At 52.0% G+C, this 20,624-nt stretch overlaps 1 protein-coding gene across 1 annotated transcript; it reads right to left on the bottom strand.

Annotated features, from left to right (window-relative positions):
- Positions 1 to 2,775: 2,775 nt before the first annotated feature.
- Positions 2,776 to 10,037, bottom strand: SSTR2 (somatostatin receptor 2). The gene is given in 3 exon segments (XM_049769641.1): positions 2,776 to 4,019; positions 4,022 to 4,611; positions 9,995 to 10,037. Coding segments are annotated over 2 exon segments (1,107 nt in total). The 5' UTR covers positions 4,520 to 4,611; positions 9,995 to 10,037; the 3' UTR covers positions 2,776 to 3,410.
- Positions 10,038 to 20,624: the final 10,587 nt, after the last annotated feature.

Here is a 20,624-nt window from a genome sequence, read left to right as displayed (position 1 = left end):
ATCACTCCTGATTGGCTCTAGGAACCATCTGGAATGTTGGGGATAAAACCTGGGTCAGCTGCATGCAAAGCAAGTGACCTCATTCCTGGCTCTCAGGGGAAGACATTTTGTTGGGATGGATGGTGGTTTTGCAAATCTGGACAGGCAAGTCAATATAGCCATACACTTTCTGGGCCAGCACCCCAAAATGAGTTTTAGTGCCTTTTTTTTTTTTTTTTTTTTTTTAGATTTTAATTTTTGGGCCATTCCTGGAGGTGCTCAGGGGTTACTGCTGGCTGTGTGCTCAAAAGTTACTCCTGGCAGGCTCTGGGGACTATATGGGATGCTTGGGGTCTCACCCTTGTCTAATGTGTGCAAGGAAAATGCCCTACAGCTGTATTATCACTTGGGTCCCAAGTCTTAGGGCTTCTTGAAAGGTCCCAGGACCCTTTTCGAGCTCACTCAGAGCTGTGTCCTGCCAGATCTTTTCAAGCCAAAACCATGTATTCTAACTGAAAACCTCAGCATGTGCCCCTGAGGGACAATTCAGGCCTCAGACTGAACATTCTAGGCCCTGGGTCCACCCAGCCTGCCTTCTCCTAAGGTAATAACTTGTGTATCTGTTTTATTTTGGTTTGGGGCCCACATTCAAAAATGCTCCAGGCTTATTCCTGGCTCTGTGCTCAGGAATCAGTCCTAGTGGTGCTTCGGGGACCTTATGGGGTTGCAGGGATCAAACCCAGATTTCCACACGCAAAGCAAGCACCCTTCCTGCTGTCCTGTCATTCTCATCCCGGGACCTTTTGTCTGGTAGGAACCTCCATCTTCAAGATCTCAAGCTGTGCAGAGCCCCCTTCACTTGGGCTCTGCCTTTTTTATCCAGAGATTTGGAGTGACTGTTTGGCACCCCTGTCAGCTTCTCAGATGCTGGAGGGAGTGGGGTAGGGGCACGCAGGAGGAGTAGGGAACCAGCGACCTGCTTAGCAATTAATTTCTGCCAGTGGTTGTCACCGTGACTGTTGTTTCTGCCGTCAAAAGCAGCGTTTATCCAAATGCCCGAGAACATGTTACATCCTAATAACGGTAAAGTTGGCTTGAAAGCATTTCCTTCCAAATAATTGCTTGTTTTTATAGCAGAGGCGGAGGGCGGAGGAGGAGGAGGGGGGAGCCGGGCCCCTTCATTCCTGATAGTGCCTCTGAAGTCCTGAACTGAACCTCAGAATGAACTTCCCTTGAGCCACACTGGAAGTGGGGGACTAAATGTCTTTGGGGATGGAGGGACAGGGGGTATACCCTGTGGTCCTCATGGGCCTCTTTCTGCTTTGCTGGGCTGGAACCCAAGACTTCAGCAGAGCCATCTCCCTTGTTCTAATAACTGCTGTCAGCTCATCACTGTGCCTTCGTTCATCGGTGCGTGGATTCATTTCTCCATCATGTAGCTTTGTGTGTGTGTGTGTGTGTGTGTGTGTGTGTGTGTGTATGTGTGTGTGTGATGTGGTGTGGACAGTGGTTTAGGACTGTGTCCAGTGGTGTTCAGATGGGGCTCTGGGGCACCCTATGCGGTGCTTTGGATCAAATTCGGTTGGCCACGTGCAAGGCCTTAACCTCTCTTCTCTCTCTTTCTCCCCCATCCCCTTCACTCCCTCCCTCTTCCTCTTCCCCCCTTCCACCTCCCCCTCTCCCTTGATCAGAAATCTTAACCAACCCATTCATTTTCTCTGCCGTGGAGCTCCAGGGAAGAATGAGGCATGATTTGTATCAGCTAATAGATTAGAGGCAGCACATGAACAAATCAGGGGTGTCAGCCAGGCCCTTGCTTAGGGAGACAAAAAAGAGGCTCAACTGTAATCCAGCAAATTGGCCCATTAGCCCAGGAGTTGCTGAAGTGAAGTCTCTCCTACAGGACACAGGGAGATGTCTTCCCCAGTACCCCAGGATTCTGGGGTTTCTCTGATGTTATCATTTGAAGGGCATCATCTCTTCATTGTTTTCATTTATTTTGGAAGGAGGCCACACTCTGTGGTGCTCAGGACTGACTACTGGCTCTGCAGTCAGGAATCACTCCTGGCAGTTCTTGGGAAAATCCTCTGGGATGCTGGGGATCGAACCCAATTCTGGGTTGGCTGTGTGCAAGGCAAACACCTTACCTGCTCTAATATCTTTCTCCAGCCCAGGGATTTTTTTTTTTTTGGTGGCCTTTCTTCTTAAGAATTTCTTTTTTTTTTCTTTTTTCTTTTTTTTTGGGGGGGGGGGGCTCACACCCAGCAGTGCTCAGGGTTACCCCTGGCTTTGCACTCAGAAGTCGCTCCTGGTAGGCTCAGAGGACCATATGGGATACTGGAATTCGAACCACCATCCATCCTGGATCGGCTGCTTGCAAAGCCAATGCCCTACCGCTGTGCTATCTCTCCAGCCACTCTTCTTAGGAATTTTTATCCTCTCCCCTCACCCCCACGACTCCTGAAGAAATAAAACTGAGAAGAGGGGGGAAAAAAAAAAAAGAAAAAAGCACTATTCAACAAAGCGGACTTTGTCGTGACTAAATTATGATCAATAACCATAACCTAACAATCCCTTTGGGTGAATGAATCATTCCTTGATTATACCTGAAAGCGGAAATACAGACATTTATGTTCTGGAGCTGCCAGCTCTTTTGCCTTTTTCCTTTCCGACTTTGACCTGACTGTGTGAAATTCCTGACGCAAATGGCCAGGAGAGGAGGCGGATTTGGAAGGTGCAACCCAGGTCCAATTTAAGGAACCTTCTAGAAGAAGAAGAAAAACACACACAGAGGCATAAATTTTAAACACATATTTTTTTTTCTTTTTAGAACAAAACCATCTGGCTAGGTGCACACTACCCGAGCAAGAGAGAGTCCCCAGAGTTCTGATTTTATTGACCTTGTGGGAAGCCTCATTTCTACGAATTCTGTGGAGGCCATAAACCCATAAGGTCTGTGCACGCTGGAATTCATTCCTCATGGACTAGAACACAAGACGGGGTGGTGGCTCAGGGTGGGGTGGGGGTGCCGGATGGGTATATACAAGTATAAATAGAAGAACACGACAACGAGATCACGTAGCAGCTCTTAGACTCACAGGCACACGGATACAACGGTCCACTTGGCTTATGTTTGGTTCTGAGGCTCCGGGCCAGGCCGGCCGGCCCGTATGGGGAAAGGCCACCTCCATGTTGACTGTTCACGTCCAAGATGGTGGCCTTCACTCTCCAACACTCCGCTAACTCTTCACTCCTGGCACTGCTTTCTGACTTGGCCCCCCAAAGAGCAAGCCCAGATCCCTATTCTAGAAGCCAGCTGTGATGATGAAGAGGAAGTGGGGGAGTGGGGAGAAGCCCAGGCCAGGTTGGTAGAACTTTGGCCTTCTGAGTGTTCATTGTTGTTGTTATTTTTGCTTTGTTTTCCAAGCCCTTTAGATACTGGTCTGGAGGTCACCATTGAGGAGGGTCCTCTGAGTCTCCGTGGTCTCGTGCAGCCGGGATTTATCTTGCTTGCTGTCACTTCGCTCCCCGTCATCGAGGCCACTCATTTTGGCCAGGCAGAGAACATTCTGGAAGCTCTTCTTGAAGTTGTCAGACAAGAAGGCATACAGGATTGGGTTGGCGCAGCTGTTGGCGTAGGTGAGGACCACCACGAAGTCGAACATGCCTTTGAGGGCGGGAGTGGGGCTGATGGCCACGGAGACCGAGGAGACGTTGAAGATGTAGAAAGGCAGCCAGCAGAACACGAAGACGGCCACCACGATGGACACCATGCGGGTGACTTTCCTCTCCGACTTCTTCCTCTTGGATGAGCCCACTCGGATCCCCGAGGACTTGACCTTGATGATGATAAACACGTAGCAGAGGCAGATGATGACCAGAGGCACCAGGGAATCCCAGATGAAGGCGTAGATAATGAAACCGGTGTACCAGGCCCCCGATTCTCCAGGCCAGTTGATGGTGCAGCTACTTCGACCCCACTGGTTGCTCCGGAGCCCCGCATAGATCATGATGGGCAGGATGACCAGCAGTCGAGGCCCCCCCACGCGGCAAGGCTGATCATCTTGGCTGTTCGAGGTCGCCTCCACTTGGCCGACTTGATGGGATGCACCACGGCCAGGTAGCGATCGATGCTCATGACGGTGAGGCAGAAGATGCTGGTGAACTGGTTGATGCCATCCACGGTCATGACCACGCGACATATGGCCTTGCCGAAGGGCCAATGCACCAGAGCCACCTGCATGGCCAGGAAGGGTAGCCCCAGCATGAAGAGCTCATCGGCGATGGCCAAGTTGAGGATGTAGATGTTGGTGATGGTCTTCATCTTGGCATAGCGGAGGATGACGTAGATGACCAGGGTGTTGCCGCACAGGCCCACGATGCACACCACGAAGTAGATGCAGGTGAGGACGGCATTGCTGGTTGTGTCGTAGTAGGGCTCCGTCTGGTTGGAGCCATTGGTGGCGGCCAATGACCCTTCCAAGTCCAGCTGGGATGTGGGGAATTGGCTCCCATTGAAGAATAAATCTGCCAACTCCATGGCCAAGGGACCCGCCCGGGTTTGGTGCCACCTGCCCCAAGGTCTTAATCTGCCCTCAGTGGGTCGTGGAAGCCAAGGCTCAGCCGTGACATCTGGAAGGAAGGAAGAGTGGGTCTGTCCACCAAGGGCTACTCACCTTTTGCCGGCTCACCCCCCTTTTCTATAGACCCTCCTAGACACATTCGCTTGATGAATGCTAGATGGGTGCTACAGGGAATCCCCCTTTTTTAAATTTAAATATTTTGGGGGGCCACACCCAGTGGTGCCCAGGGATTATTCCTAACTCTATGTTCAGAAATCACTCTTGGCAGGCTCAGAAGACATATGGGATGCTGGGGATAGAACCCGGGTCAGCTGTGTGCAAGACAAATGCTCTACTATTGATCCATCCCCCCCCCTTTTTTTTTTGGTTCTTGGGTCACACTAGGTGATGCTCAGGGGTTAATCCTGGCTCTGCACTTAAAAACTACTCCTGGTAGTGCCCAAGGGACTGACTCTATGAGAGATGCCAGGGATCAAACCTGGGTTGGTTGCTTGCAGAGCAAGTGCCCCACCCATTGTGCTATTGCTTTGGCACCTGGGAACCTCCTTTTGATGTGTGTCTGTGTGTGTGTGTTTGGGCCATACCCAGTGGTGCTCAGAGCTGACTCCTGGCTCTTCATCCACAGATCATTTCTAGTGGGCTCAGGAATCACACCCGCACTGGCTGTGTGCAAGGCAAATGCTCTACCCACTGTATTCTCTCTCGGGCCTCTGGATGATACTTGCTGATTGCTGGAGGCTTTGTCAGCCTGGGTAAAGGTGTGACATGTATCCTTTTGGGTGATTTTGGTCATTTTGGTGGGAGATGATCTTGGCTGAAAAATGAGAGTAATTTGGTCCGTAAGAGGTCCAAATGGTCCCCAAACTGACCTATACTGTGAAGGGACATTCAGCCTAAACCTGCCAGGGGCAGGTTTATTGAGCATCTCTCTCTCTTTTTGGGGTGATGGGGTTAGAGCCACATCCTCTCAGGGATCATTCTTGTCTGTACTTGAGGGGTCATATGGGGTGCTGGAGAATGAACTCAGGTTTGCCATGTGCAAGACAAATGTCCTTCTCTCTACCTGTACTGCCTGTCACCTGTTCACCTCTCACCTTCTAGTCTCTCCAGTCAAGCCATAACCAGCAGTGCTCAGGGTACCATGTGGTTCTGGGGATCAAACTGGGGTTGGCTTTTCTCGAGGCAAATTCCTTTGCTCCTGTGTTCTTTCTCCACTGAGGGAGCCTTCCCATTCTAAAAAGCTGGAGGTTGTGGAAACCCCAACTTTAGACAGAAAACAAAACAGGGTTCTGCCTCTAAGACCATGTGATGCAGTCCACCAGGCTGACTAGCACCAGATGGGCTTGAAAATGGGGTGTCCTGAAGGTGGAACACAGAATTGTATGTGAGAAAACAACAGTGATAGGGAGAGAGGGTACTTGTTTTGCATGCAACAGACCTCGGTTGGATCCTCGGCATCCCATACTGTCCCCCAAGCCCACCAGGAGTGATTTCTGAGCCCAGAGCCAACATTAATCCCTGAGCACTGCTAGGTGTGGCCCCAAACAAATAATAATAATATAATAATAATAATAACAGCAATAATAAAACCCAAACCACAAGGAGGAATCTTACCTGAAAGTGACTAGCATTGTGCTAGGCTTGAGACAAGAGTTTAATGAATATTATTCCACCCCATCTTCCCCTTTTCCACTACCATCTTGTTGGTTCCTACTGAAACTTCACCTACACTGCCTATGTAGAGTCATCAATATTTTAAGAATTATTTACAAATCTGGCTTGCAGGGCTGGAGAGACAGCACAGCCGGTAGGTTGCTTGCCTTGCACAAGGCCCACTGGGGTTAATTTCTGGTTCCAGGAGCATCTCCAGGAGTGATTGCTGAGCACAGAGCTAGGAATAACCCCTGTGCATCACTGATGGTGGTCCCCAAAACAAAGCAACAAACAAATTTGGCTTAAGGATTCAGTGCTGAGGTTGTGGGCACTTGACAGGGCTGAGGTTGGGAGGGAGGGAGAACAGAATGCTGGGGAAGGGAGTCACGAAGCCAGGCACGTGTACTCTGCACACACCCCCAACCCCCTTCACCCCGCCTTTGAGCTGGTTGAGCCCTGGCTGGCCTTTCCTTTTGAAGGGCATGCTTGAGTTTATTTTTATTTTCTGAGGTTTTTTTTTTTTGTTTTTGTTTTGTTTTTGTCTCTCCAGTACCCAACGCTTGACCTCCTCATGCCGCAGCGAGCCCTTTTTTAAAGTGGAATGTGGTTTCAGACTATGATGCACCTCCTGTGATCCCCGGAATAAGGACAAAAGCAGAGAAGGGCTGCTAGGGAGGGGGACGCGGTGTGGCTGGAGCTGAGCGGAAGCTTCCAGCCCTACCCCCAACCTCACCCCCTGTAGGGCTTATGATCCCCCCCCCATCATTTCAGGATAGAAAACTGATGCTCCGTTGAAGTCACTGGCTCCCATCCCCTCCTTCAGGCAGAGCTGGGGTGGGGGAAGCTAACATTTGAATACAGAACCCCCACCCCAATTACTATTCCCTCCTCCCCCATTATTTCCACGTCAACTGCTCTGTGCGCTGGGAAAAGAGTGGCTGGTGATTGCTGGAGGGGTGGGGAGATCAGATTTTAAGTAGTGGCCCCTTCATAATGAGGAAAGGGACAGGGTAGGGTTGGACACCCACATAACGTAACAGCAGCACCTCTTTGCGATCAGAATTGATCCAGTCATTCAGGAATCATGGGGAGGGGCGCAGGGAGGGCGGGTGGTGGGTCTTGATGCTGGAAAACAGGGGTAACAGAAAGGAGCTAGAAGTGCCTCGTTCCTTCCTCTAGGAGGCGAAAAGTTGGAGGACCTAGGCAAAGGAAGGAATCCAAGAGGGTGTGGACTGCATTGAGAATGGGAACAGGAGACTTTGGAACCCTTTCCTGGGGGGCGCGCTTCCTGGGGGTAGAGGGGACAGAAAGGTGGAGGGATGTTCAAAGGTTTTTTTTTTTGGGGGGGGGGCAGGCAAGATCTTGGCTTTGGGGACTGCTTATTTGGGGCTCTGATGCTGCGGATGGTACTTGGATCTCATGCATGCAAGGCACGCGCTTCGCCACTCAGCCACTCCGCCACTCCTGGGGGCCCCTGAGTCTGAGTCGTGACTGTAAAAGAACCAGAGGGGAGGAGGGCAGGGAAGGAGAGGATGGAGAGCGAGTGGGAGAAATCATGAGAATAACTCACCTCGGAGGGCCTGCGTTCCCCTGGTGCCCGAGAGAAGATGAGAAATAGTTCTTTAAGGCTTGGAAGGGCTACTGGAGTCCAAGGGGGGAGGCTTAGCAGATGCAGGGACCAGCAAACCCCACCCTCCAGCGCATACTTTCTATGCTACATAGTCTTGGGAACCGATATTTTTTAATACCTGTATTGGGTAGAAAGCATAAATCTGGGACTAGAGCTATAGATACCTTTGTTGGATTTTTTTTTATTTGGGGGGCCACACTAGCAGCACTTAGGGCTTACTCCTGGCTCTGAACCCAGGAATCACTCCCCCTGGGCTCAACAGGAGGATTTGGAGTGGCAGGAATCGAACCTGGGTCTGCAGAGCTGCAAGGCAAACCCTCCTCCTTATACTGTGGCTTTTGCCCCCACCGTTGGAGGGTTCGAATTATTGAGACTTGTCAGTTACCTGAAATCCATCACCCCGAAAGTCTATCTGGGCTCTGCCAGCATTTTTAGGGGGATCGCAGTATTTAATGATCCAGGGTACATTCGGTTTCTGGGGACCCCCGCTTGCAGCAGCCCAGCCTAGGGGCTGTGACTGAGAGGTGGAGATATTAACAGGTGGGGTGCGAAGATGCCATCATCATTTCTAGCCCCATTCTCTCCCTGATCATGTAATCTTGCTGTCCTTCTGGCTGAAGGCTCACCAAATAGGGTGAAAATGAGTATTATTTGTTCCTGAGCCACGATGGGAAGCATCAAGCCCCCACTTTTGAGAGGGCTGGCTACAGAAAACTGGGGGGAAAGGTGGTAGAGGGGCCCTGGCAGAGTGGGGGATATAAATGGAATTTATTTCAATCCCAGCGCATCTCCAGTTGCCCGTGCGCCAGGGCCGCGCGAATGTGGGGGTGGAGAGGCGGGCAGTACTTGATGGTTAAATAAACCCACAGAAAAGTTTGGCTTTGGGCTTGTGGAGGGTTGTTTTTGTTTTGTTTTGTTTTTGTTTGTCTGGAGGGGCATACCTGGGCGATGCGCAGAAGCTACGCCTGGCTCTGCGCTCAGGGATCTCTCTAGTGGTGCTCTGAGATGCCTGGGGGATCGAACCTCGTTGGCCGCGTGCAAGGAAAACACCTTTCCCGCTGGACTATGGCTGTGGTCCCAGTTTGGGCTTATTATTATTATTATTATTTTTTTATCAGACTGAGATTCCTCAGTTACCGGATAGGGTTCGTGGTCCGTGAGCCCCCCGGACTCTCCCAGGGTCCAGGTTATTTGCGCTTCGCTGCGCACGGATTACAGATCCGGCGCTATGGTGGAGACCAGCAACGAAGCTGAGTCTTACTTTCCCTTTTCCCCCTGATTCATCTCCCCCCACCTTCATAGCCCTGGGGGTCTGCTAGACCCCAGTGGGTGTGTCGGAAGGGCTCAGAGCAGGGCAGAGATAATCACCCACCCAAGCGAACGTGCCAACGGGGCACCAGTGCGCCCAGTAAAACGAGCGGTCGGCGCTGGCACGGAGACCCGAATCCTGGGCTGCCTCCGACTGTACATCCAATTTTCTGACCTTCTCCCCCTCGAGGTTTCATGGATCCCGGGTTTTTTTTTTTCCAGCAACTCAGAGGTTGAAGATCTTGATGTGTGCTGCCAGACTCTGAACACAGACGGTGATTATCCGTGGCTGGCACAGGGACCAGCCACTGTGCCCAACACCTAGCCAAACCAGCCTCTGTGCCCAACGCTGCAGAAGTGGGGATCCCTTCTACCCTTTGAGATCCACTTCTGAACCAGCCAGGGGGCCAGGATGCTAAGGCTGGGTGCACCCCCTTCCCTTCACCCCTGCCACCCTTTCATTTTTTTTTTCCCCATCAGGTGTGTGTGTGTGTGGGGGGGGTTCCTCAGCAGGTGCTTGGAAGAGAAGTGGTCCCCACCTGGATGCCATGCTGGGGTGCGCGCCTTGGAGAGAGATGCCTTTCCATTAGTGGCACCCACGGCTCTCCATGATGCCAGGGCACCCCCAAACGGCCGTCCCCACACCCCCAACCCCGAGAGGCGCAGCAGCTGCGCCTGCAACTTGGAAGGGAGACGCACGACCCCCCCATGCTGCGCTCCTTCTTGCCACAGGTTCCATAGCGCGCAGCCCCTGGGGTCCCTCCATCTGCGCTGTCTGTAGGTGAGCTTCGTCCGTCTGTCCGCCCGCCTTTCCCACATACAAACCCAGACGCCCACCCACCTCACCTTGGATTCGTACAGCATTCCTGGAGCTCGGGATGGGGGTGTGTGCCCCAGGACAGTTCCCCGCACAGCTTGGCGCTGGACTGGACGTGTGCGGGAGCTGCCGCCGGCAGATCTCTCTCGCCCCCTCGGACCGACCAGATCGCCAGAGCTTCCCCGGGGCCAGGCAGGGCAGGGCAGGGGCGGGCGAGCTCCGGCTGGCCGAACCTCAGGGGTGCGGCCGCCTTTGCCCGCCGCCTCCTCGGTGGGTGGGCGTGGGGCGGACCGGGGAGAGAGGCGAGCCAGCGAGCGAGCGAGCCGTGCCCGCTGCGCCGCTCGCTCTGCTCTGCCGGGGAGGCGCCCGGACCCTGTGGGCACCTTTCCTTGTGCCCCCCCCAGCCGGTGACGTCAGGGCAGCCGAGCTCCGCCCCCCCAACCCCACCGTCCCTGTAGGAGGGAGCCGGGTGGGTGAGGGAACGGGGAAGAATAGGGTGGGGGGATCTGCCCTGATGGGAAGGCAAGCTGGCAGGCAACAGCCAAAGAGGGGTGGTGGGGCACTGGGGGGGGGGCAGGGTCAAGCCAAGCGGGCCTCCCCAGAACCAGGACGCGCCCTTGGCTTCTTCCTCCAGGGTGGCCACCCCGGCAGGGTTCACCATTGCAGGCCAGGCTGGCTGAAGAGAGAAGGCTGGGCCTGGTGCCAGGGGTCGGCGGGGAGCTCGGGGAGTAGAGTGTGCCCAGCTGGATCGGTCATTCCCGGTGGGAAAAAGAAAGGGGTACACGCGTGTTGCACCCCCCGGGGTGCCCGAAGGGGGGTGGTCTGCGCTTTTTTCTCCTCCTGAGCGCACCGCACTGCGCGCCCAGGCAGGTCGGGTTCCAATTGCGCTTTTGGTGCTCCTGGGAAAGAGGGGCTCGACTTAAGCCCTAACGGGCTTTCCCTGACTTGGAGGCCTGGCACAGGGCCAGTCACCCCCACCCCCATGCTGGCACCAGTGACAGTTAGGCATCTCCCCTGCACCCACCCACCTGCGGGGAAGTGAGCAAAGGAGAAGTTGCCAGAAGTGGGAGTTCTGGGAGTCGTGGCGCATGAAGTGGCGGCTCTGGGTCTATTTTTTTTTAGATTTTTCTCTAGATTTTATTTATTTCAATTTTTGCCTCTTGATAATTCAGCCTCTGTTCCAATAGTTGTTTTTATTGATTTCGTTTGGGAACCACACCTGGTATGGGGGGGGGGCTTGGGGCTTTTTTCCTCTTGGTTTTTGCACTCAAGAACTATTCCTGGTGGGGTCGGGGTAGGGATGGAAACCTTATAGAATGTCCGGGATCGGACCTGGGTCCGGCTGCGTGTAAGGCAAGCGTCTTTACAAGCAAGCTGTGTTATCCTTCCGACCTCTGCAATAATTATTAAATCATAATTAATCCCCCATGAGCGGCGCCTTCCTCGCCTCCTTGGTACACAGGCGCGCGCGGCGCAGACTCGGGTTTTCAGGCTGGAAAAAACGAAAGTCAATGACCGCTGCAGTTTTTCTTGCGGGTTTAGCTGCTCCGGACAGCCGAGGTTTCCGGAAAAGCAGAAGTCCAGAAGGGGATGAACAGGTAGGGGAGCCCCAAAGATGGCTGGTGCTGGGAAAGGGGGTCCCCTGCTTACGGAATGGGAATGCGTTCCGATCGCTGAGGGGGACTAGGCAGTCATTGGGGGTGCTTCTGCTAAGTGCAGAAGGCAAGGGGTTTCCCCGCTTAGGTTTTGTCTCTGAGACCCCGCAGCTGGGACTGGGCCGCCATGAGCCTGGATCGCAAGGGCCAGAGGGAGCTGGAGCGGGTTCTGCTATTTAGTTTCTGACCCCACCAAGAGCAACTTTAGATTTTGGGCTACATCAGGCAGTGCTCCAAGATGCCTGCTGTTGCTACACTCAAGGATCACTCCCTATAGTGCTCAAGAATGACTGCTGGCTCTGCATTCAGGGGCAGGGGGATCCAGCTACTGTTTAGACTCAGTTGTACTATCCGTTTCAGAGGGGCTGGGGAGCATAGCTCTCTACAAATGGGGTGTGGGGCTATATACTAGGAGGGGCACCAAGTTCAAGGCGAAAACCACACTGAGACCATGCCCTAAACCTGTCCTGCCTTGTTCCTTAGGAAAGGAGGAGGGCGAAGATCTGGAAGGATCCTCATATTTTTCTTTGCTCTGACTGTTTACCCTCTTTTCAGAGGTCCTGAACAATGAGTGCTGAGTAACTGCTTCTTGTCTATAGAAAAACCAGCATCCTGACCAGTTTCCCAGGATCCCTGTCTCTAAGCATCACCCTGGTCTTCAAGAGTTGGGGTGGGTGGAGTTCACACGTGAGCGTTTGTGTGGTTCATTTTAAGATAAATTTAGGGGCCGGGAAGGTGACACTAGAGTAAGGTGTCTGCCTTGCAAGCGCTAGCCAAGGACCGCTGGTTTGATCCCCCGGGCATCCCATAGGGTCCCCCCAAGCCAGGAGCGATTTCTGAGCGCATAGCCAGGAGTAACCCCTGAGTGTCAAATGGGTGTGGCCCAAAAAACAAACAATACAAAAAAAGATAAATATAAATAGTCAAAACCAGACTGCTCCTGGGGAATCACTGGGGAGCCCTCACTTTTTGAGAGTGGGCACACCTACTAGTGCCCGGGGCTTCCTCCTGGCACGGTGCCTCAGAGATTTGCTCTGAGTGGGGCTTTATAAGGGGTCATATAGGGTGCTAGGATCAACCAGCATGTAAGTGTCCTACCTGCTGTTATTATCTCTCCATCCCTGGCCCTCACCCTTCATGGTAACTTGGGGAAGCGTTGGGTACCACCACTGTATCATGGGGCAGAAGCAGGCCCTGTAGGTGTAGGTAATTCTCATTTTCATAAGCGAGGGAGCCTACCAGGCTTGTCCCTTGGGGTGGCTGCCAGGCCAGATGTGCTATATGTGACCACTTACATCTGGAGTTTCCATAATAGCCTTTGCAGGAGTCTGTGTATCTTCCAGGGACCTTAGACACAAGGTCCTTTCAATGGCCCGAGGCACCTTGTAGGCCAGCTGGTAGTGGAAATCTTACTCTTACAATGACTTCCTCTAAGAACCCATTTTTTGGGGGTCAGTGATAACAAAACAGGTAGGGACTTTTGCCTTGCATGCAGAAAATCCAAGTTAGATCCCTGGTATCCCATAGGCAGTGGTCAGCAACCTTTTTTTTTCAACTGAGCCAAATCTTGCCAAAACCAAGATTGAAATTTATTTTGAGAGCCATACAGGGCATGCACATGACAGAGGCAAGAGCAGAGTCCTGACCTCCTGGAGTAGCCGCCTGGCACACAGAAAAGCCAAATTAAAATGTAGAGAGCCACATGTAGCTTGCAAGCCGCAGGTTGCTGACCACTTGCGATAGGGTCCTTCGAGCTGTGCTAGAATGATCAGAGCAGAGCCAGGACTCAGCCATGTGGCCCAAAAACAAAAAGAAAAAAAAAGAAGAGGGGCCGGGCGGTGGCGCTGAGGTAAGGTGCCTGCCTTAGCCTGCGCTAGCCTAGGACGGGACCGCGGTTCAATCCCCCGGCGTCCCATTATGGTCCCCCAAGAAGCCAGGAGCAACTTCTGAGCGCATAGCCAGGTAGTAACCCCTGAGCGTCACAGGGTGTGACCCAAAAACTCAAAAAAAAAAAAAAAAAAAAAAAGAAAAAAAGAAGAAGGGTCAGAGAGATTAGCACAGCAGGTAGAGCATTAGCCTTGCATGCAGCCAACCCAGATTGGATTCCCTGGCATCCCTTAGGGGTCTTTCCCACCCCTCCAGGAGTGATTCCAGAGCACAAAGCCAAGAGTAATCCTTAGCAATGCTGGTGTGCCTCCCACACACACAAAAAACCTCCCCAGTTTCCCTGTTGCAATCTGGTACCTAGACACCTCCACCCTCCTCGACTGACCATCCTGGGGTTCAAACTCTTATAAACCAAGTGCCATTATGGTGAATCTGGTCTGAAAATAGAGCAGGAAGCCCTTGGTAGGGAGTCTACCTCTCTGCCCCCAAACAGGGCTGGGGTGGGGGGAAGAGAGACTGAAAGATACTGACTTTGACTGTAGCAGACAATTCAGCATGACATTTTTCTGTTGTTTGTTTCTGTTGTTGCTTGTTGTTTTTGGACCACACCCGGTGGGTGCTTGGGTTACTCCTTGATCAGAAATCACTCTGGCAGGCTCGGAGGATCATGTGGGATGCTGGGGATCGAGACCCAGGTTCGTCCCAGATCGGCTGCATGCAAAGCAAATGCACTACCACTGTGCTATTGCTCCGGCATTCAGTGGCCACTTTTGATCTGGTCCCAATAACTTTCCAAGCTGATTCCTCCAAAGAACTGCATGCTGGGTCGTGGGGGGCAGGGCGGCCTCACCCTGAGTCTCTCTCCATCCGCTGGACTGAAAGGGTCCATGTGCTCTCCAGGGCGGGGGGAGTACCTCTCTTTTCCTCTGCAGCACAGTCAGTATCTAAGTAAACCTTGAACCCGAAAAATACAGGAGTTGGGGGAGGAGATAGGTGACCTATCCCTGGCCTGTTTGATATTATGAAAGCAATTCAATAATTACCTTCCTTTTCAGCACTTATCAGGCAGACAAAAGACCACAGGAAATGAAGGAAGGAGAGCAGGAAAAAGGGCTGTGCATGAGATGAGGTGGGTCCACTCCAATTTTTTGTGGGGTGAGTTTGGGGGGGGGGGCGGGGCAACACTAACTGAATCCCTCATTCCCAAGCAGTTCATTCATTCTGTATCTCTTTGCCTCTTCACCTCTTCAATCTATGTACCCTTGAATTGCTTTCAGTAATGGGGAACAAAACAGGTGGAGATGCAGAGAGAGGGGGCCAGTGCCTGGATGGTATTACTTGAACTTGTAGGGGACCCCCACCCTGTTTTCAGCTCTTCTGTCCCTCACCACCTGCCAACTACCTGCATTTATCTAACTGGAGATGTGAACAGCCTCTTTCTGTACTGGAGTTGGCATCTTGCAGCTGGTGTGGCACAAGGCATTCTGGATGATGTCATGGGCAGGTAGTTTGTTCCAAATAACTGTGTTTTTTGAGGGTCATCCTGGTTCCACCAAAAAAACAGTAACTATGAGAGTTGAATGGGCCTTTTTACCCCACTGGGAACTGGTCATAGTCTTCTATTGGGGGGGGCGGTTGGGCCACACCCCGAGGCAGCACTCAAGGGTTGCTCCTGGCAGGCTTGGGGGACCATATGGGATGACGAGAATCGAACCTGGGCTCGTCCTGGGTTGGCAGCGTGCAGGGCAAACGCCTTACCACTGCACTATTTCTCCGGTCCTATATTCTTCTAGACTCAGAAATCATGGCTGAAGAGATAAGACAGGTGGGGAGGCAATTATTTACAGGCAGCTGAGTGGCTGAGACCTGGCTTCAAATTTCTGGCACCACCCCTGCTTACCTCCAGGGGGACACTCTTAAGCACAGATTTTGGGATAGCTCCTGAACTCTGCAGAGTGTGAGCCCGCTCCCTTTTACTCCCCAGAAAAAGAAGTGATGTGGGGCTGGAGAGATGGTACAGGATTCCTATGGTTCCCCCCTGAGCACGTCTAGGAGTGATCCCTGGGTGCAGAGCCTGGAAGAAGTCCTGAGCATTGTCAGGTGTGGCTCCCCCTTCAATAAAATGACCTTTAGAAGACAGTTCAGACTGTGTTTTCTTTTCTCTTTCATCCCCCACCCCCTTTACACACAAACCCAGAAAGAATCTATTTTGTTTGTGTTTGGGCTACACCCACGGGGACTACTGGTATACCTCCGGGTTCTCCTGCTAAAGACTTGAGAGGTTCAGCTTCCTGCCTGCTACAAGGGTAACCTTGGCCCTCTTCAACCCTCTGCCCAATGTCTTAACCATCTGTCCTCTGGCCACTGGGTGTCTGTGCTGAAGAGTCTGGGAGACCCATTCCCCCCAACCGCCCCCCCCCCATAGCTCAGAGCTGAGCTAGGAAAGGGCAAAGGTTATTTTTGCTTTAGGAGAGAGGGAAGCTGCCTTTCAGTGGGACAGATAGACCTCCCAGAAGCCAGAGGACCTCTCCCTCTCACCCCAGGGACCTCTCCATCTCAGGGCTTGTATTGCATTAGCATAGTCCTAGGGAGTGCTTGTTCTTAGCCAGATTCTGTGGATGGGTGGGGTGGGGGGAATACCCCAACACCTCTCAGATTCCTCAGTTGCCTATCATGCCAACTAGAGTGGAGGAGCTGGAAAAAAGAGGAGCACAGACCTTGAATCCCAGAGCCGTGGGCTGAATTCTCAGGATCACGTGTTCCCCTGAGCATTCCATGAGTGCTCCCTGATCCCTGGAAAGCAGAGGAGAAAGAACTTTGGAACTGGAAGGAGGTAGGGCGTGTCCTGGGCCAGACAGTAGATGGGTACCCCAGGCTCCGTTGGGTCATGGGACACCCCTCCATTCTACAGACTGGCTAGGAAAGGCTGGTGTCAGGAGAAGTTGGTGCTGACTGGTTGTGACTTGGGAAGAAAGAGCCAGAATAGCCCCTGGCAGTGAGTAGTCATTGCACTTAGGATGCTCAGAGCCACATGAGGTTGGGGAGCACTCCCTCTTTCCCCGTTTCCCCCCCCCCCCGTCTGTGTGTGTCCCCTGCAAGTAGCCTTCATTTCCCCACTGTCCTTCCCCCCCCCCCCACTCTGGTCCACCCCTTCCCTGCTGGTTGGCTGCACAGTGGCAAAGGAATGGGAGGTAAGGGAGCTGGTACTGGACCCGGATCTTCATTTAAGGTCCAACTCTGGTGTCAGCACCCCAACCCCCACCTCTTAGTGTCCCCATTGCAGCCGCCAACCAAAGGCTGGAGGGGAAACCGGGTCTTGAGTCCGGAATCTTCTGGGTCCCTAAAGGCTGCAGTTCCTGAGCTGGCCCCAGGGTGGGGCTCGCGAGCAGAACTCACTTGCCCAGTAGGCCTTGCCAGTGCGTAGGAAGGTCCCCTCACCCTACTGTCTGCCTTTCCTTTCTCTTCTCTCTACTAAGATAGGATGGGGTACAGAGAACCAAGGGATGACATCCTGGACCCCATTATTGGCTGCTGATTTAAAGTCTTTTAGAACTGGGCGCCTCATCCCGCACTCCCCACACTCTGCCCTTCTTGACTACTCTGGCCTGACTAACCCAGTAAGGTTAGAATCTCAAGCTTGACCTTTCCCAGGCAGCAGGGCCCTGGCAGGGCTTGGCTCCATGGGGGTACATGGGGCCTGGTGGGTGTGTGAGGGGTATAAGAGAGTTTTTTTAGAGTCAAATGGATTTAGGAAAGATCTTAGAGAATTGTTGTAGGGAGCTGGTTCTTGGGCTGCAGAAAATTATTTTGGTTGTTTGAGGGGGCCACATCTAACAATGCTCAGGGGTTAGTCCTGGCTCTGCACTCAGGAATCACTTCTGGCAGTGCTCGGGGTAACCTATAGGATGCCGGGGATTGAAGCTGAGTCAGCCGCATGCAAGGCAAGTGCATATCCACTGCATTTATTGCTCCCAGAAAAAATTGGGGGAAGGAGTTGGAATGATAGCACAGTGGTAGAGAGAGCATTTGCCTTGCATGTGGCCAACACAGGACGGACCCCATTTTGATTCCCGGTATCCCATATCTGAGCCTGCCAGGAGCAATTTCTGAACACAGAGCCAGGAGTGACCCCTGAGCGCTGCTGGATGTGGCCCTCCATAAAAACCTTGGGGAAGGTAAGAAGGACAGATAGAGAAAGGGGGCTCTTGGGGACCCATGAAAGAGCACAGTGTGGCCCATCACATACCAAGTGGGGCCTCACTGAAAGGACATGGGCTCCTTTCAACCATCACTGTCATGTGGGTCTGCCTCCTTCCACCCTCTCTCTCTCTCACAGAAATTTTGTAGGTCAGTCCAGCTATTAGGCCCCAAGTTTTGGGGTGGCCCTCCTCCGGGCTTCAGAGCAGATGGCTGGACTGGAATAGGGGCAGCCAGGCCTTTCAGTCTTGTGAGTCACTCTCAGGTCCTTCCTCCCCTCCCTCCTCCCCAGCTCCCCTCCTCCTTCCCACTCAGCCTTCCTTCTGCGACCAGATCTCATCTCTGACAGATTGTCCTCACAACTGCTGCCAAGAGCTCATTTCTCTGTGCCACTTCAGACACTCGGTCTTTCTCCCTGGCAGGACCCTTTTATTGTGGGGTGGGCGGGTGCAGCAGCAATTCTAGGGCTTTCTCTCGAGCCTGCTGGAACAGGATCCTTCTGCAATAACTGGTTTCAGTGTTGGGAGGCTCCTTTTCTCTAAGTGGAAGCAGGAGAACCCACAGTGGGTCTCTCACTGGCCAGACAGAGCAGGTGCTGGGGACTCGGCCGCTGCGGTGTCCACAAGGCTATGGGCCTCATGCCAGGGTCTTTTGAACAATCAGCTTTATTTCAATTAACAAAAAAGGTTTCCGTAAACTTTTCGACATACAAACCAAAGTAGACACGTTTTCACACTGCTTAGTAGGTCAGGACTTTACTCCGTCCCTAAAAAGATAATGTTTGGCATGTTGGATCCATTCTAAACAGTAGATTTGTGCTCCAAAGTGAATTTTTAGAGAAGAGTTCCAGAAATACTCTGGTAGTGAACTTACTAAATGCCTATTGAATTTTCCAGAATGAGCACCTTTTTATTTTTCTAGCACACTAAATGTTAATGTTAATAATATCTAACTGTTCACTCACCCATATGCCACTGTGTTCCGCACTAATCCATCCACTCAACCATCAAATCATCTATCCATTATTCATCCACCAACCTATTCACCCATTATCCATCTACGCACCTATCTGTCAGTTTGTCCATCCATTTGTACATTCATCCATTGACCTATACTCATCCCCGTCATCTACCCACATGCACTTATTCATCCATATACTCATCTACTCACCCATTCATCCATCCACACACCTATCTACCCATTCATCACTCATCCACCCATCTACAAACCTATCCACTCAACCATTTGCCCATCCACCCACCCATCTATACACTCCACTATCTGCTCATCCACCCATCCGCCTACCCATCCATCCATCCATCTATTCTTCATCTATCAATCTGTCCACCTACCTACCCAACCATCTCTCACCCTACCTATTCATCCACCCATTCACCCATCCATCAACCCACTAATTCTTTTTTTTTTTTTTTTTTTTTTTTTTGGTTTTTGGGCCACACCTGGCGGTGCTCAGGAGTTACTCCTGGCTTCCTGCTCAGTAAACAGCTCCTGGCAGGCACGGGGGGACCATATGGGACACCGGGATTGAACCAACCACCTTAGGTCCTGGATCGGCTGTTTGCAAGGCAAACACTGCTGTGCTATCTCTCTCAGGGCCCCAGCCCACTAATTCTTTTTTTTTTTTGTTTTGGTTTTTTTTTGTTTTGTTTTTTTTTGTTTTTAGGCCCACACCCTGTGGACGCCTCAGTGGGTTACTCCTGGCTATGGCGCTCAGAAGTTGCTCCTGGCTTCTGGGGGACCATATGGGACGCCGGGGGATTCGAACCGCGGTCCCGTCCTAGGCTAGCGCAGGCAAGGCAAGCACCTTACCTCCAGCGCCACCGCCCGGCCCCGAGCCCACTAATTCTTATCCATCCACCCACCCATCGATCTATCAATTTATTCATCTTCTACCCTCCGACCCATTCATCCATCCATACACCAATCTATTCATTCATTCATTCATTCATTCATCCATCCATCCATCTACCCATCCCTCATCTACCTATTTATCCATCCCATCCACCATCCCACTCATCCAACCATTCCAGTCCATCCATCCATTTATCTATCCACACCACCAGCCATACAGAACTTAGTCCACTCACCACCCTTCCACCCATCCAGCCATCTACCCATTCCACTCATCCATTCATCCACTCTCTCCTCCACCACTTCCTCTACCTACCCACCCACTCCTTCATTCATGTATCCATCCTTGAAAATCAGGTGTTTTTTTTTTTTCAGGGTATCTTTTAATTCCACATAGGAAAGAAGCCAAAAAAAAAAAAAAAAAAAAAAAAAGCAAAGCAGGGGGGTTTCTACCTCTAAAACTGTCTTTGTCCCCTGTTGGTATCATGCCACCCAGGCTGGCAGACTCTCAAAAAGCAATTAGTGGGCACATGGCTTAGAGCATTTGGTGCATTTCTTTAGGGGGCATTGGGGCAGCAGGGGCCCTCCAGGAGAGTGAGAGAGAGGACTGTCTTGGTGGCTCAGAATTACTCATGCTGCTTAATTTCTTCTGAAATGATGTCCTTTTTAGTGTTCCCAAGTAACCTTCATTGCTAGTATATACAGGAAGACTTCTCACACAGACAGGTAGAAAGGTTGTGTTGACCCAAAAAAAAGCCTGTTGGTTTTTTTTTATAAATGCAATTTCACACTTGTCAAGTGGGGGAATGCCGCACCCTACCTCTTCAGAGTTTAGGTTTTCAAGACTTTTGTATGAAAAACCAGCCAGCAGCAAACTGTCTTTCCACTCGCTGCTCCTGCAGATGCCATGCTTCAGGGGTGGTCCTGTCCAAGGTCTCGAGTTGCTGCTCCGAGGGACAGCTGGGCTGTGAAATCCCAGCTTGCTCCTGCCATAAGAATTTCCCCTCTTTCCCAGATCCCACTCCATGCAGTTGGCATCTCCC

Source organism: Suncus etruscus, chromosome 1 (assembly GCF_024139225.1).
Source record: "Suncus etruscus isolate mSunEtr1 chromosome 1, mSunEtr1.pri.cur, whole genome shotgun sequence".
NCBI classification, from domain to species: Eukaryota; Metazoa; Chordata; class Mammalia; order Eulipotyphla; family Soricidae; genus Suncus; species Suncus etruscus.
The sequence above is the reverse complement of the archived record's forward strand: the minus strand, read 5'-3'. Positions and strand labels throughout refer to the sequence as shown.